Below are 15,035 nucleotides of genomic sequence, written 5' to 3'. Positions count from 1 at the left end.
GTTTGTTGGCTATTCTCAGACTATGTAGTTTTTTTTTTATTTCGAACAGTTGTAATATTTTGCTCATGACTTAGTGACACCCGAGGTCGGGCTTGTATTTTTCCGCTTGTTTTAGAGTTTCACTTTATATCTTCTATCGGATTTCTGTTAAAAACATGGTTTTACTTAAGTTTTAAATGATATATGGAGTATTTGGAAATAAGTTGGTTGGCTTAGTTTCACGATAGGCGCCATTACGACTGGGTCGGTTTTTGGGTCGTGACATTTACCACGATATATAAATAAAATCACCTACAACAGCAAATTCTTTTCCTTTAATTTTGGTCAATAACATAACATTACACGAAATACTGTTAGGTGCAACTTGAGAGATGTCAAAAGGAAAGATGATGCTATTTACAAAAAGTAATCAAGAACAAAATATAGCCTTTTGCGTTTCTTACAGGCCAGGAGGTTTGAGAAATGGAGTCAAGCCGAATATGCCATCCAAATCCACAGGAACGTTAATAGCTCGAGTAACAATTTCTGGCATCTGTGCTTTTCCCTTCCATGTGTTGAACCATGGTCCTCCCCCAACTTCTAGACCTGCCATATTGCTTGTAACATCCAAAATAACCTACAAAAAGCAACAACGTCGTTGAAGATAAAAGAAAAGCGATCAAAATATGAACAAGTTATGCAATGCAGTATGAAATAACTAAATCAAGCTACTCTTTTGGTCCCTTTTAACAAGTGAAATTTTAGTGGTTGGAGGGTAAGGAGTTTTAACCTTAACTGTAATATGTTAATTGGTAGAGCAGATCACCAAAGTAATATATGTAGCATTGTCATTCTTTAATAGATTTGAATTGTTTGCTTAATAAATTGGGAGTTATTAAACCAGTGAAATTGTATACAACTGTCCATTTTGTGGAATTATATTAAGTGAAAAACTGAACATCACAAAACAGATATGTCAAGCTAAGTAATTTGGATGGAAGGAAAATATCCCCAAAATTTAACAAAAATAAAAGTCATAGACAAGCTTAGCAAGCAAACGAAGTGGATGATATGAATTGTACAGATCTCTTATGCAGTGAATGATATGAATTGTACAGATCTCTTATGCAGTGAATAGTAATGCAAGAATTGTTATGTGATAACTAATAATGCGAGAATTTTTTGCGGTGAATAACAATACATGTATTGTTATATAGATATTCCCTAATTTAAGAGCATTTTTGTCTTTAAATATTCTTATCCATTATTGTTAATACATTTATTCTTATTCTGCGTTTTATCCCGCATAACATAGCACCAAATTCAAATGTAAATTATATCGGCATTTGTAATTCAAGCGTCTAGTTTCAGGTATTCTAATATAGAGTTGTTGATCAAGTTTTTTTTTGTAAGTATATGGAAATAAGTTTACTTATCTCCAAACTAAACGACCCCTTAAAAGTTCATTCATCTCTACTTTAACTTCCAAATATGATAAGTATGCCCCAAAATAACATGTACCTTTCCTTTACTTCCATTACTCTTCCGTTCCCACAACCGCAGTCTTAGATCACTGAAACACGTGTCTCTACATGCAGGAGCGAGACCCATCTCATCTGTGGGAGCGCGCAATGTGGTACCAGGATCTTCCGCTGTTGCTTCCAGTTCTACCTGTTCAAGTTACATATCCAAATTAGTTATCTAATGCATCTACCACAAACACACTTAATCAGCTTCCTATTCTGATCAATGAAATTCAGGTCTTTTGGGACTTAAATAGGGCATTAATTTTCATTTGGTAAAGACGAACCAAAATGCCAAATTGGCTTCAGCACTGATGCAATATATCGGAAAGGAGTTATATTCTCAAAATGCAAACTTACTGTATGTGTCTCATTCTCCCCAAATATATGCCATTTACCCCATTGAGCAATTTCCCAACTAATGCTAGCATTCCATGGAACAAATTCATAGAAAATACCTCCATAGTGAATTCCTATCTGCAAGTATTTGTTAAATGTAAGGATTAATAAAGGTAGTGAAATTACATAGTAAAGCCAAAACTAGCAAAGTATAAGCTTTCGAGATACAGCATGAAATACTATTCTTTCCTCGTCTGAATGCATTGCTCAAATGAAGTTCAACAAAACTGGTAACCAATGAAGAGAGAAGGGAAACAAGGGCAAAACTCGCAAGGGAAGTACCAAAGCAGCATTTTCAAATGTCTGACTCAATCCAGGAAGCTGCCTTAATCCACCACCAGCAGTCAAAGCAACATCTCCAATCGCACCTTCAAAGACACTGCATTGCACCTGTAATTAAAAAGATTGAATGCAAACTGAGAAAGGAAAATAACGACGTATTGCATTTCCAGCAGTAGAAAGTGTCGTTACGATTTAACGAACAACTAATTGTTTTCTTTGCATATTAGTCTGTTCAGCCTCACACCTACCCTTCTTTCTTTCTTTCTTTCTTTCTTTTTTTCCCTTCCAGATCTCATGAGAACTTAGGAGATCTAAGTTGACACATCGGCTAATTGAATAACAAATAGTTCATTGATTCTTTAGCCGAGTTTACCTCTCAGAAATCTCATGGAGGATATACCCTGAATGCCAAATATCTGATCAAAACCAGTGATAAAAAAGCCAGGAAAAAAAATGTAGACAAGGTATACAAAATGGTTCACAATTCTTAAAAAAGTTGGACGCAAACAAGAAGCTGAAAATAATTGAATATATTCTGCAAAATGAGACGCGAAGGAGGCAAGAGGTACCCAAAACCACTTTCTTGGGAAGGCACCACCCCAATTCTTTTCAGAGTAAGAAGGAGCATTTTGAAACTCATATCGCTGACCATCCCACTCTATCCAGCCTGGCAGAAGAAATTCATGATTAGGTGCTTCCTCTTATTCCTTTTTATGTTTATCAAACAAACAACAGAACATTGCACTCCACTTTTTAGCTGATAAATATTTGCATTTCAACTCTAATCATTAAAGTACATGAAATATGGATCTGGTTTCTACAGAATAGTCCAAAATACCAACCTTCTTTTATTTCTTATTTTATACGTGTCAAATACCAATCCTACAGTTCTGCGACTCTCAATAGGGTCTCAGGGTGATCCTAGATGGACTTAGGATGCTTTTCAAAATAAAGAGTTCTTCTTTTACGCCAGCTAGTAAACAGTTCAAAAGAAACAGTCAAATGATTTGATGTGCAGGTGATATTTTTGCATTTTGTAATCCGTAAATATGGATTCCAGCACTTCCTTTTGTGCTGATGTTTTAATATACCACTACCCATTTCAAAAAACAGTCAAATGATCAATCTGATTTCATAATAGCATATCCGTCACATGGTTTTTGGAAATAACAATTTAAATAAAAGGATCATAAAGATCCAGTTTCTCGTATTAATCCTGATGACATGGTAAAATTGAAAAATTGGAGGACTGAAAGGAGGACGTAAAGAGGCGTATAGGACCTTATAAGTCCAAACTGGGGCCAAGAGATCAGACTGAAAAACTAAGGGTAGATTAATGAAAAACTTCCAACTCATACAACAGAGAACTCCATGAAATGAAATAAGAGCAGAGAAAATGCTTGATAAGCTGAAGCCTAACTGAAAAGCTGGGAAAAGAATTAGATATTACCTGTTGAAAGTCCAGCTGCCATGCATATTTGCCAATGTGGTTCAAATACAGGAAAAGCAGCAGGCCATCCTGCTGTAGACTTCTGCTTTGAGTTAACGTCACCCCATCCATAAATGGGTTGCGTGCTATACTCCCAGCTAGCAGTTTTCACAATTTCAGTATAATCTGTCCTGTCAAGTTGAGTCATGTCAATTGATCAGCACCTATATGATAACCGTACAAAAAATAACATACAAATATAATTTTCTTCTTCCCAAACTTCAAGCAGAAAGTATGTTAGGACTCAATCTACCTTAATTACAAGATAACAAAGGCCAAATATATCCTTAATGAACTTGTTGATAATATCAAATGTTGGAGAAACCTAGGACCAGATACTGTTCTATAAGGTATGGGCAACGCAATCGTTGAGATTTTTTCCTTTTTTCTTTTGGAGGTAAGTTTTAGAAAACTTGTTGGCGGGATACATTGACAGCCCCTTCAACTTGCCAGTATATTTTAGTTAGACACTTGAATTAAGGCGTGTTCCAATTGAGCACCTGAAGACATGACAAAGTGTTCCTATTAGACACTTCCGGCTCAATCTTGGAAAAGCTTCTGCGCGTGTTCTTAAGAACCCATTGCGTGGATAAGTTAACCAATTAAAGCATGCCCCACTATTTTAATTACACACATCAAATATAAGCCTCTGCTATAACAAAGAAAACCAAGATCAGTCAGTTAAAAAGAACCTAATCAATTAAAAACAATTCTTGCTCCGTTAATTAAAGACCTGCTCCGTTAAAAAGAGAAAATCAAGAGTCATTTTCCTAAAATCTTCCCAAGGAGTGTCTAATAGGCACACTTTGTCATGGGTTCAGGTGTTCAATTGGAACAGGCATTAGTTGGAGTGTCCAAGTAAAATATAGTGGCAAGTTTAAGGGGCTGTCGATGTATTCCGCCAAACTTGTCTGATTCTTGAGAGGAGAAATTTGGTTGAAAAGAAAGACAACAGCAATGTAGCATACAATTTACAGCATTAAGGCAAAAGAGCTGCTGAAGAGTTTTAATACACTAGTGACAACTATAATGAGAACTCCATTCTGGTCCATTACGATGTGCAGCAAGATCCTTGCTTTGTGCAACAGTATAGCTGCTACAACCTTGATATGCTTGTTATTAGATGTTGAATACAAGATCCCAGGGTTGTTAAATACAGCACCATCTTGGTATTGAACTGAAAAAACATATCTTCTCCAAGAAAAGAAGCAACATTCCCTGCTTCTCGAGTGAGGGAAAGTAAAAGGAGAAACGGTATATCAATCTCTTTACATCATACAGAATTAAGTAGCCTAAGAAGGGGATATGAAATACTTAATACTCAAAGAATATCATAACAATTTGAAGCAAACAATGCTGCTGAACTTGATTTCTGCTCCACACTGTTTCAAGAGAATACGCATATGGAAAACAACAGAAGAAACTTCAAAGAAATAAGTACCTCCCATCATCGCGAATACTTCCTTGATGCCAAAGTGGGGTAACTTGAAAACCCTCTACAACCCGGCGATTAAACTCCTATACAAGCCATTAGAAAGACATAAGGTCAATCATAGGGCATACTAGGGATGTGAATGATGGAGTTTTCTTATAGGAAATGTCACCAGTTAGTATAATTGTATGATTACTTAAGTAAGGTCAGGTAGATGCAGTATCAATGTCCAAACTGTAAACTCATAATTTATTGTTAAAAAACGCGATCTTTGAAAATATATTACTTAAGGGAAAATGATTAAAAGTTTAACTGAGGGAAGACAATGTAAGGTAGAGACCTGCGGAGGAACTTCCTTATTTGGAGGCCTAGCACTATTTTGGGCAATGAAGGTGTTCCCAAGCATCAGTTCATGCCTACCTGATCATGACATACTGTTATCCATTAGAGCACTGGGAAAGTTTTAAACGGAACACAACAACATGCTACATTGCAGAAAACAACTAGTCCTTTTCCCGACAAGAGACGATTCTTGGTGGGATATAAAAAGGTAAAAGAAAAACTGCATGCTATGTTCAAAAGTAATCCTAATCATAGAAAGATGTGACTAGAACAAATAAGAGAGAGCAATCATAAGTACAGAACATCCTCGTGGTCTTAGCACACCGTGAAATTGGTCACACCGAGAAAATTCCTGATATGACTGATTTAAAATGACAAGGGTCTGAATAACTTCAAAGGAAATTCATAAGGGAAGACAGAAACCTTCTTCTGCTCAAAAGACGAAAGGTAAGGACAGTAATAGCTTTCATTTACTGAACTACTACTACGCATGAGAAGAGATGATCATCCACTTTGTTAGAGGGGCTTCAGTCCTAGTACCACAGAAATTCATTGCCAGCTCAAAATAACAAAAATCACATAGAAAATTGTAAAAACATACTTCCCCAGAAGTTTGAAGACTCTTGAGTATATTGACAAATATACTTGTCATCTGGACCAAGAATTTGAGCTCCCACACCAGTAAACCGAGGACCATATTGCAACTCCTCAAAGCTGCTCAATTTCTTGGGAAATGCAGGATTCTCTACAGAATACATAAAGCAAAAACTCTGTCTGCATTCTGGAATTGATACCTTAAAGAACCAACCTTCAAAGAATTTTCTGCTACTTCCATCAAAATGGTACCTAAGACATCAAAGTAACATGACTTATACTGCACCAATAACTAAACTACAAAGTAAATTATCACAAATGGGTCATCCTACTTCTATATTCCACTCTAAATATCAAAAAGCAAATTCTAACTCCAGATTACTTCACGCCTCCACTCTTCTCAGTAAACAAATACTGCATTTTTCCAATTCTTTCCAAGCAACTTTCTCTCTCATATTTGGAATTAAAGATCAAACACATATATTTGATGGGCGCATAACAATCAAATCTTTTGAGGAATTTACTATTACATTTCAATTTCATTCAATTAAATCATAAAAAATGGCATGGATTTCAATTAAAAGTCAATTTTTTGAGAAATTTACTACTCACTCCATTTCAATTTATACGACACACTTTCCTTATTAATTTGTTCCCAAAAAAAATGATATATTTCTATATTTGGAAACAGAACTTCTCACTTACCCATTTTACAAGCTTTTATAGTCACGCAAATTGAAGGCCCCACAAAAGCTTTTACCCTTAGGGGTCGTTTGGCATGAGGTATAAGAAGGTATAGTGTTGGTATAAAAAATTAATACCACCTTATTTTGTTTGGTTAGCAAACATGCTATAAGTTATCCCGGGATTAAAATTAGTACCGAGATAACTTATACCTTATAGAGGGTGAGGTAATTAGTGCTGGGATAACTTATACCTTCTTCTTAGAAATTATGCAATTGTCATTTTTAATACAACATACCAAACAGTGGATAAAAAACAATACCAGGATAACTAATCCCGGCATAACTAATCACGACATAAGCCGTATTCAAACCAAACGACCCCTTAAGCTTTTAAGACCACAAGTTTCAAAAAAAAAGTTGTTTCTTCTTGAACTCCATACCGAGTCAAACTAACTCACATAAATTGGAACAGAAGGAGTATTTATATTTCAATTTCATCAACTAAATCAACAAAAATGGCATGGATTTCAATTAAACATCAAATATATAATATTTGATGGGTGCTTAAGAATCAATTTTTTTTTGGAGAGAATTACTGTAATATTTCAGTATCATTCAACTAAAAGTCATAAAAATGGCATGGATTTCAATAAAAAATCATACACATAAATTTGACGGGGTGCTTCAAATCTTTTTTTAGACAACTACTGTTATATATCAATTCCATTCAGCTATATCATCAAAAACAAGAAGGGCATGGATTAGTAGTCCTGTTACCCGCTATGAGGAGTTCGAAGAGGACGATTAGAAGGTGTAGAAGAGTAAACCGGTTTCACAGCCTCCCTATTTTCCTGTTTTGTCATTTCAACAGATGAATCAGCTCCTGCGACTGCGTTCACTACACATGCATGTCTTGATTTTTGACACTGCAGCTTCAAGGTAGACGGAAAAGTGCTCAAATTCTTGAACTTGGTCAAAGAGAGAATTTTCCCATTTGTTACTGAAGTTGCAGAATTAGTCACAGTCCAAGAAAATCCAAGATTTTTCTTAGGCTGAGAAATTGAAGAGATGGTGGAAAAATCGTATATGTTCTCCATTGTAGTACAAGATTTGAGAGGTTTAGTCAAATTGGGTTTTGGAGCATTGCTAATAAGAGGGGTTGTGAGAGTTGCAACTAGGAGTATTATTGTTTTCTGGTAATTTATAAGGTGACTTGTCGAATTTTAATCTCACAAAAACAAGTGTGCAGTTTGCAACCAGCCACGTGAATAATGTGAGAAATATATGCTCTGCAAATTACTGCTACTAAATTGACCACTCGTTTACCCATAAGCTTAATTAGTTTCTTGACACCCTTAAGGTTAATTATTTAGCATTATAGCTTCTAATTTTGAGGTAAATGATGTCATGAAAAATATGATGATTAGAAAAGTATGCGGTCCCAATGGTATTCTTGTAGAGGTTTGAAAGTGTTTAGGAGAGAGGTCTAACACGCCCGTCCGAACAAGATTGAAATTCTAAAGCCAAATTTTAGAAAGAGCTCCTAAGTAAGAATATTTAAAGATAAACTTGCAATGAAAAAGTATAAAAACCAGCTCAAAAATTTCATAAGTTGATATACAATAACATACCCGGTGAAAACCCACAAAGTGGGGTTTGGGAAGGTAAAGTACGCAAACCTTTCCTCTGCCTTGAGAGGTAGAGATGTTGTTTCCGAAAGACCCTCAGCTCAACAGAAAGCATGGAAAAAAAAGGCCAGATAAGGACAATCAATTCAATGCAGTATGAAAATGAAAGTAACGAAAACGAATAAGTCAAGATAACACAGTCCAAAAAGGAACAGTAGCTATCACAGATAAAAAAGGTAATCGAAGTACAATAAATAAGAGATAGTAGCAGAAATCAAAAGGTAAGAAACTATAGAGCAAGATAAGTTGATATAATAATATCGAAAAGTACTGTATTGCTTCAATATAATGATTGTTTGTTGTAATGCTTTGAAGAAGACAACTTGTAAGCCGTGGTAAATTGCCGAGAGAGACTTTTCAACATTGAAAATAAAAAAAAGTAAAAAGAGAATGAAAAAGGTAAATATAATAATGTGGGCCCGTATTAGTTGTTAGGATATAAATAAGGCCAAAAAAAATAGCTACCCTACCCATGTAAGGAAATAATTCATTATAAATTATTTCATTCTCTAATTATTATTACAACGATCATCACATCAAAGTTATTATACTTTCGCTCTAAAAATTCTTTTTAAATTTAAATGTACATACATTTTTTAATAATATATATACAATATATTTTTAAGGAAAAACAAAGACCCCAAAAAATTGGGGCCCAAGCAATTGCTTTACTGATATTATAGTCGAGCCACGTCAAAATAGGATAGCTTACCAAATTATTTAATGCTATATTGAGAAGTGTAGGATGCCCGACCAGCTGAGAAAAAGTACCTTTGATTCTACTAGTTTATAAAAATAAATAGAATCAACTAAAATTGAGCAAACCATCACAACATTAAACTTATGAGGCATATGACGAAATTCAGGAAAAAGTGATACAACGTAAACTTAGAAAAAAGTGATAAAGAATCAATTTAGATTTATGTAAAATAGATCTGTAACAGAGATTATATTTTTGTTTGAAAATTGATCCTTTGGTGAGTGTTTGAGAAGAGAAGAATTAATATTAATTATATAAATATCATAAAGTTGTTACTAGTAATGACTGAGTGCTCAAACACTCGTTACTTTTGGAGTCAAACACTATATTATTTATAAAGAACAATTATTAATTCAATACAAATATAAACTGAGCACTCATTTTCAGTAGCAACTCCAAATTAAAATTTAGTTGAGAATCCATAATTTAAAATTCTGGGTTCGTCACTGACTCGTAGCGTGAGAATAGTAGTAAGAGATACAAAGAAATTTAATGTATTTATGGGTTTATACCAGAAATCAACATTGAGCTCATTAATATTTACTCTTATTATGTATAGTGATCACGCCCAACTCTAGTCCTAAAAAGGATAAGCGGTCGCTGCAAATATAATCCGGTCTAAAAGTCCGGAGTCGAATCCCACAGAGAACTAAGGCTTAACTATATCTGTTTAATATCACTAAAAAGACAAGTTTGAACAATTTTCTAAATTATAAAGATTGATATTTATATTTCTATCTAATTAACTAGCAAATACTAGAAAACGGTAAAATTATCAACTAACGAGACAAAAGGTTGGAGACTAAATTAAGGAGGTCTAGAGTTATGATTTCCCCAATTGTCGAAATCCTTCTAGCTATGTTCCCTACAATTTTTCCAATGTATTCTCTACTGATCGTGAACACTTTAGGTGTCGCAATTCTCTCTCGAGCAACTACAACAATTTACTAGACATATTCTCTCGAACTACGCTAGTTGCCTTTATCTAACCGCTCATTATGACCACGTCAAGGCTTTGTTATTTCTAAACCTACCTTTAAACCCGTTGTATTGATTTCTCAAATACGTTAGGAGTGACGTTGTTCAACAATCACCTAAATATGTATCATTTCTCAAGCAACACATAATAAATAGGCACAGTCAATCGATGGTCATTCAATCAACAACAATAAACACGTAGTTTAACAAGTAGAGAAATCCAACGGCTCAATTATATAAAAACATAACAAGAATTTATCCTACAAAAGGTTCTATCAAAACCCTAGATAACAGTTTAGCTATTCATAATAGTATGTAAAACTACAATACTAAAAATCATAACCAACAATGAAAAATAGGAAGAGGAAGGAAAAACTCGTTGAAGAATTCCCCGCCTTGCTCCTATTGTGTTCTTGACTCCTTAGGTTGAATCCTCAGTCTCCCTAGCCTCCTTAGGTCTAATTTTTATGTCAAAAGTGTGTTCAACCCTTAAAAATACCGTTTTTCAATGTATATATATCAACACTTAAAAATACGTCTGGACTGCCGCGGCCGCGGTCAACCGCGGTATATGGCAGGTATACTGTTTCTGCCGCGTCAGGTCCGCGGTCGCAGTTTGGACTGCGTTTTTCCCCCTAGTTTGTTTGGAATTTGGAAAAATATAAAACATGAACATTGTGTCTCTGTGAGTTAGCTTTCCAACCATATATTTTACGACTCCAATGGAGTTCTGAGCAAAAGGTTATGTGTATTTTACTAGACAATGCATAATATGCCTACTCGATTCTTCATTTTGTTGCTCTATCATCCGTTGATCCCCGAATACGATCCCGGCTTAATTCCTTGGGCTTTTACTCAGACTTCAAAGCTCCAAATCACTTGAATTCATTCTATAACATCTACATAGCTCGGAATCAATCCTACAAGGCATATAACTCACAATTAGTGCAAGACACTAGCGATTAAAGCTCAAACTCAATTAAAGTGCAGTAAATTTGAGTGTAATAAGTGACTAAAATACACAATTATAGCCTATCATCAACACCCCACACTTAAACCATTGCTCGTCCTCGAGCAATCAAACTGCACTTTTTTTGTAGACATGACCTTTTTAAACAATTCTCCTAACTCATCACACCAAGAGTATTTAAAATAGACTAAGCACAAAAGCGTAACATCTTCACCTCAAGATTTGACTCACAAGTACCACGCATTATTCACAACTCACTTACTTACTCTAATATAGAGGTCACTGACATTACCTTTCCTTCATGAATCAAGTGCCCTCACACAACATAAGAGAGTAGTTCCATACAATAAAATTTAAGAACACTTAGGAACTCAAGATAGAAAGAATTCACTCACTCTCAGAATTAATATTAATATGCCACAAAATATACCCCATAAGCTTGCCCGTAGTGTATTACTCCACTAATAAAGCTCATTCAGTCTAGGATCAATTAGGACTTTATTTGGTTATAATGTAGGCTACGGGACGTGTAGGATATATTTAGATATAAAAGTGACTACACCTCCCTAAGCACTTTAATACATATACTTTAACATTCAAACTCCATACTTATGTCAAACCAAAACTCCACCTTCATATCAATGTATATTACACCATTCTTTTTTTTAAGCGCACTTACATCAAGAGCCACCACTTATCAAGGATTTTTTTTTCACAACAATCCAACTGCTTTTTTTTTTAATTCAAGTGGCTCTTACTTTTTCAAAACAGTACACCTTTCTCCTTATTTAATTTGTTCCACTCAAAAGCCAAACCAACCACCCCACACTTTAACCTTTACAAAGTTCATTAACAATTCAAGTGCTCATGAGAGGTTACAATGGTTCAAATAGATGGTTAATTCGAACAAATGGGTAAGGCTTGTAATGTGGTTGCCAAAGAAACAAGATTACAGGCTTAAAGGGGTTAACTACGATATATAACAATTAGGCGGATAAAGTATACATATCTGGCTCAACAAAGAAACGCCTATATCACTTCCAAGACTGAACAAAACTACTATTTCGCTTTGCAAACACACGGGGCAAGTTCAAGGCATCAAATGCAATGCATAGAATATAACAAATCCTTACACACACATGGAACATAACTCACTCGGGATTGGTTTCATCAAGACGCTCTAGTCAAAGCAGTTAAGAAAGGTTAAGATCATACAATTTAAGGTACTTATACAAGAGTCAAAAACTGAGCTTAAGCATCACAACCAAAGTACTCACTATTCTCAAGGCATAACAAAGTCAAGAGATATTGCTTCATTTCAAAACACAACACAATGGTCCTATTCCTAAAAAAAAACTAACTACACCCAGTTCAAATAAAACCCTTGGAAAAGAACCGTGGTTTAAAGAAAAACCAAGGGGTAATTGCTACACTATCTAACAAAAGAAAATCTTTTTGTTTTTTTCTTTAGACTTAAATCCCTCAAGAAAATTGTCTAATAGATCCATCATCGGGAAAAGTCCAATCCTTTTTTTTTCGTTTTTTCTAAAAAAAATAAAAATAAAATTATTCAATTAAACTAACACAATTAAAATAACATAGAAAGTTACCCAGACAATCTCCTCACCCCACACTTAAAATTGTGCATTGTCCCCAATGCACACCATACTAATAAGAGGGTAAAAGAAACTCCCTGGTAGGCCAAAGGCCGAAGCACTAGCAACTCATGTGGTACTCAGATTTCTCCCAAGTTTGGTCCTTCGTGCGGGTATCTCACACTTAGTTCCAACCATTTGGTTTGTTGTTGCATCCTTCCAATACCTTTGCTTTCCATGCTCCTAAAAAATAAAAAAATTGACACTACAAAAATAATACAATTAAAAAAATAATTAAAAGAAAGCAATAAAGTTGGGTTGCCTCCCAACAAGCGTTTGATTTAACGTCGCAGCATGACGCAAATCACTTTTTGACTCCACCTCGAGCTTATGAATTGAACCCCCAATTTGGCATCAAGTTTTCGGTTATGTTCCAGGGGTGGAGGAACAAATCTAATTGGCCCAAGCAACCATTGTACTATTCTACTCTTCTTGGCTTTTAGATGAGGTATGTAGTCCTGACTTTCTGGCAAGAAGAATTCGAGACTGTAGGCACCTTGTTCCTCATTCCTGAACTCCTCAATCGGCTCGGATGACTCTATTTCCATATCATCATCCAAGCCCAATGTGGAAAAATGTTTGGAGTTAGGACCAATGCGCTCAAACACATGAACTTCAGGACTTTCAACATCCTCAACATCAATGATACTAGAGTCAACAAAATTTGTATCCTCGAAGTCCTTGGCTGACTCTAGTCTCACTTCTTCAACATCGACATCCTCAAATTGTAGTTGGCTAGGTTGTTGATGTTCTACTCTGACCTCCTTAATTAACACCTCAAATTCATGCTCTTCTTGGCTACTATCCCCAATATTGGCTTGTTGAGCATTAACAGCTCCAACAACTTGACTCAATTGAGCCTCTAAATTGCGAATAGTTGCCTCCTGCCTCTCTATCTGCAGTTGTTTCTCATTATTTTGTGCCAAAAGACACTTTAACATATCCTTGATCTCCTTCAGGCCAGTATCCCCAGGTTCTTTGTTCCTGTCAACTTCACAAGAAAAGGTAAAACCATCATAATAAGGGGTTGGGGGAAGATAGGAATATAAGCACAACCATAAAAGTGACCATTTTTACCACCACACACATCACACACATTCCACAAATAAGATTGAGTTGGTGCACATAACTCGCTCTCATGAACATTTTGAAAATTTTGCCACGGGTGGTTTCCTTCACAATATGTATGGAGATCAATAGTAGAATTATCTACACCTAAATTCCCATAATTCCAAGATGTCATGTTTCTCAAATCAATAGCTATAAAAAAACATAACAAAAGAAAACAAAATAAAAGTTCAAACTCGAAACCTAACAATATATACAGTTACAACTACACCGTTAGTCCCCCGGCAACGGCGCCAAAATTTGATCACGCCCAACTCTAGTCCTAAAAAGGATAAGCGGTCGCTGCAAATATAATCCGGTCTAAAAGTTCAGAGTCGAATCCAACAGAGAACTAAGGCTTAGCTATATCTGTTTAATATCACTAATAACACAAGTTTGAACAATTTTCTAAATTATAAAGATTGATATTTATATTTCTAACTAATTAACTAACAAATACTAGAAAACGGTAAAATTATCAACTAACGAGATAAAAGGTTGGAGACTAAATTAAGGAGGTCTAGAGTTATGATTTTTCCAATTGTCAAAATCCTTCTAGCTATGTTCCTTACAATTTTTTCAATGTATTCTCTACTGATCGTGATCACTTTAGGTGTCGTAATTCTCTCTCGAGTAACTACAATAATTTACTAGACATATTCTCTCGAACTACGCTAGTTGACTTTATCTAACCGCTCATTATGACCACGTCAAGGCTTTGTTATTTCTAAACCTACCTTTAAACCCGTTGTATTGATTTCTCACATACGTTAGGAGTGACTTTGTTCAACAATCACCTAAATATGTATCCTTTCTCAAGCAACACATAATAAATAGGCACAGTCAATCGATGACCATTCAATCAACAATAATAAATACATAGTTGAACAAGTAGAGAAATCCAACGGTTCAATTATATAAAAATATAACAAGAACTTATCCTACAAAAGGTTCTATCAAAACCCTAGACAACAATTTAGCTATTCATAATAGTATGTAAAACTACAATACTAAAAATCATAACCAACAATGAAAAATAGGAAGAGGAAGGAAAAACTCGTTGAAGAATTCCCCGCCTTGCTCCTATTGTGTTCTTGACACCTTAGGTCGAATCCTAGGTCTCCGTAGCCTCCTTAGGTCTAATTTTTATG

General features: G+C 35.1%; 1 protein-coding gene across 1 annotated transcript; it reads right to left on the bottom strand.

Annotated features, from left to right (window-relative positions):
• Positions 1-439: 439 nt before the first annotated feature.
• LOC107806714 (probable tocopherol cyclase, chloroplastic) lies at positions 440-7,823 on the bottom strand. The gene is given in 10 exon segments (NM_001325791.1): positions 440-616; positions 1,501-1,650; positions 1,863-1,979; positions 2,184-2,291; positions 2,753-2,850; positions 3,634-3,803; positions 5,114-5,190; positions 5,445-5,524; positions 6,048-6,292; positions 7,504-7,823. Coding segments are annotated over 10 exon segments (1,542 nt in total).
• Between the last annotated feature and the right edge of the window lie 7,212 nt (positions 7,824-15,035).

This window comes from Nicotiana tabacum, chromosome 1 (genome assembly GCF_000715075.1).
Source record: "Nicotiana tabacum cultivar K326 chromosome 1, ASM71507v2, whole genome shotgun sequence".
NCBI lineage: Eukaryota > Viridiplantae > Streptophyta > Magnoliopsida > Solanales > Solanaceae > Nicotiana > Nicotiana tabacum.
The sequence above is the reverse complement of the archived record's forward strand: the minus strand, read 5'-3'. Positions and strand labels throughout refer to the sequence as shown.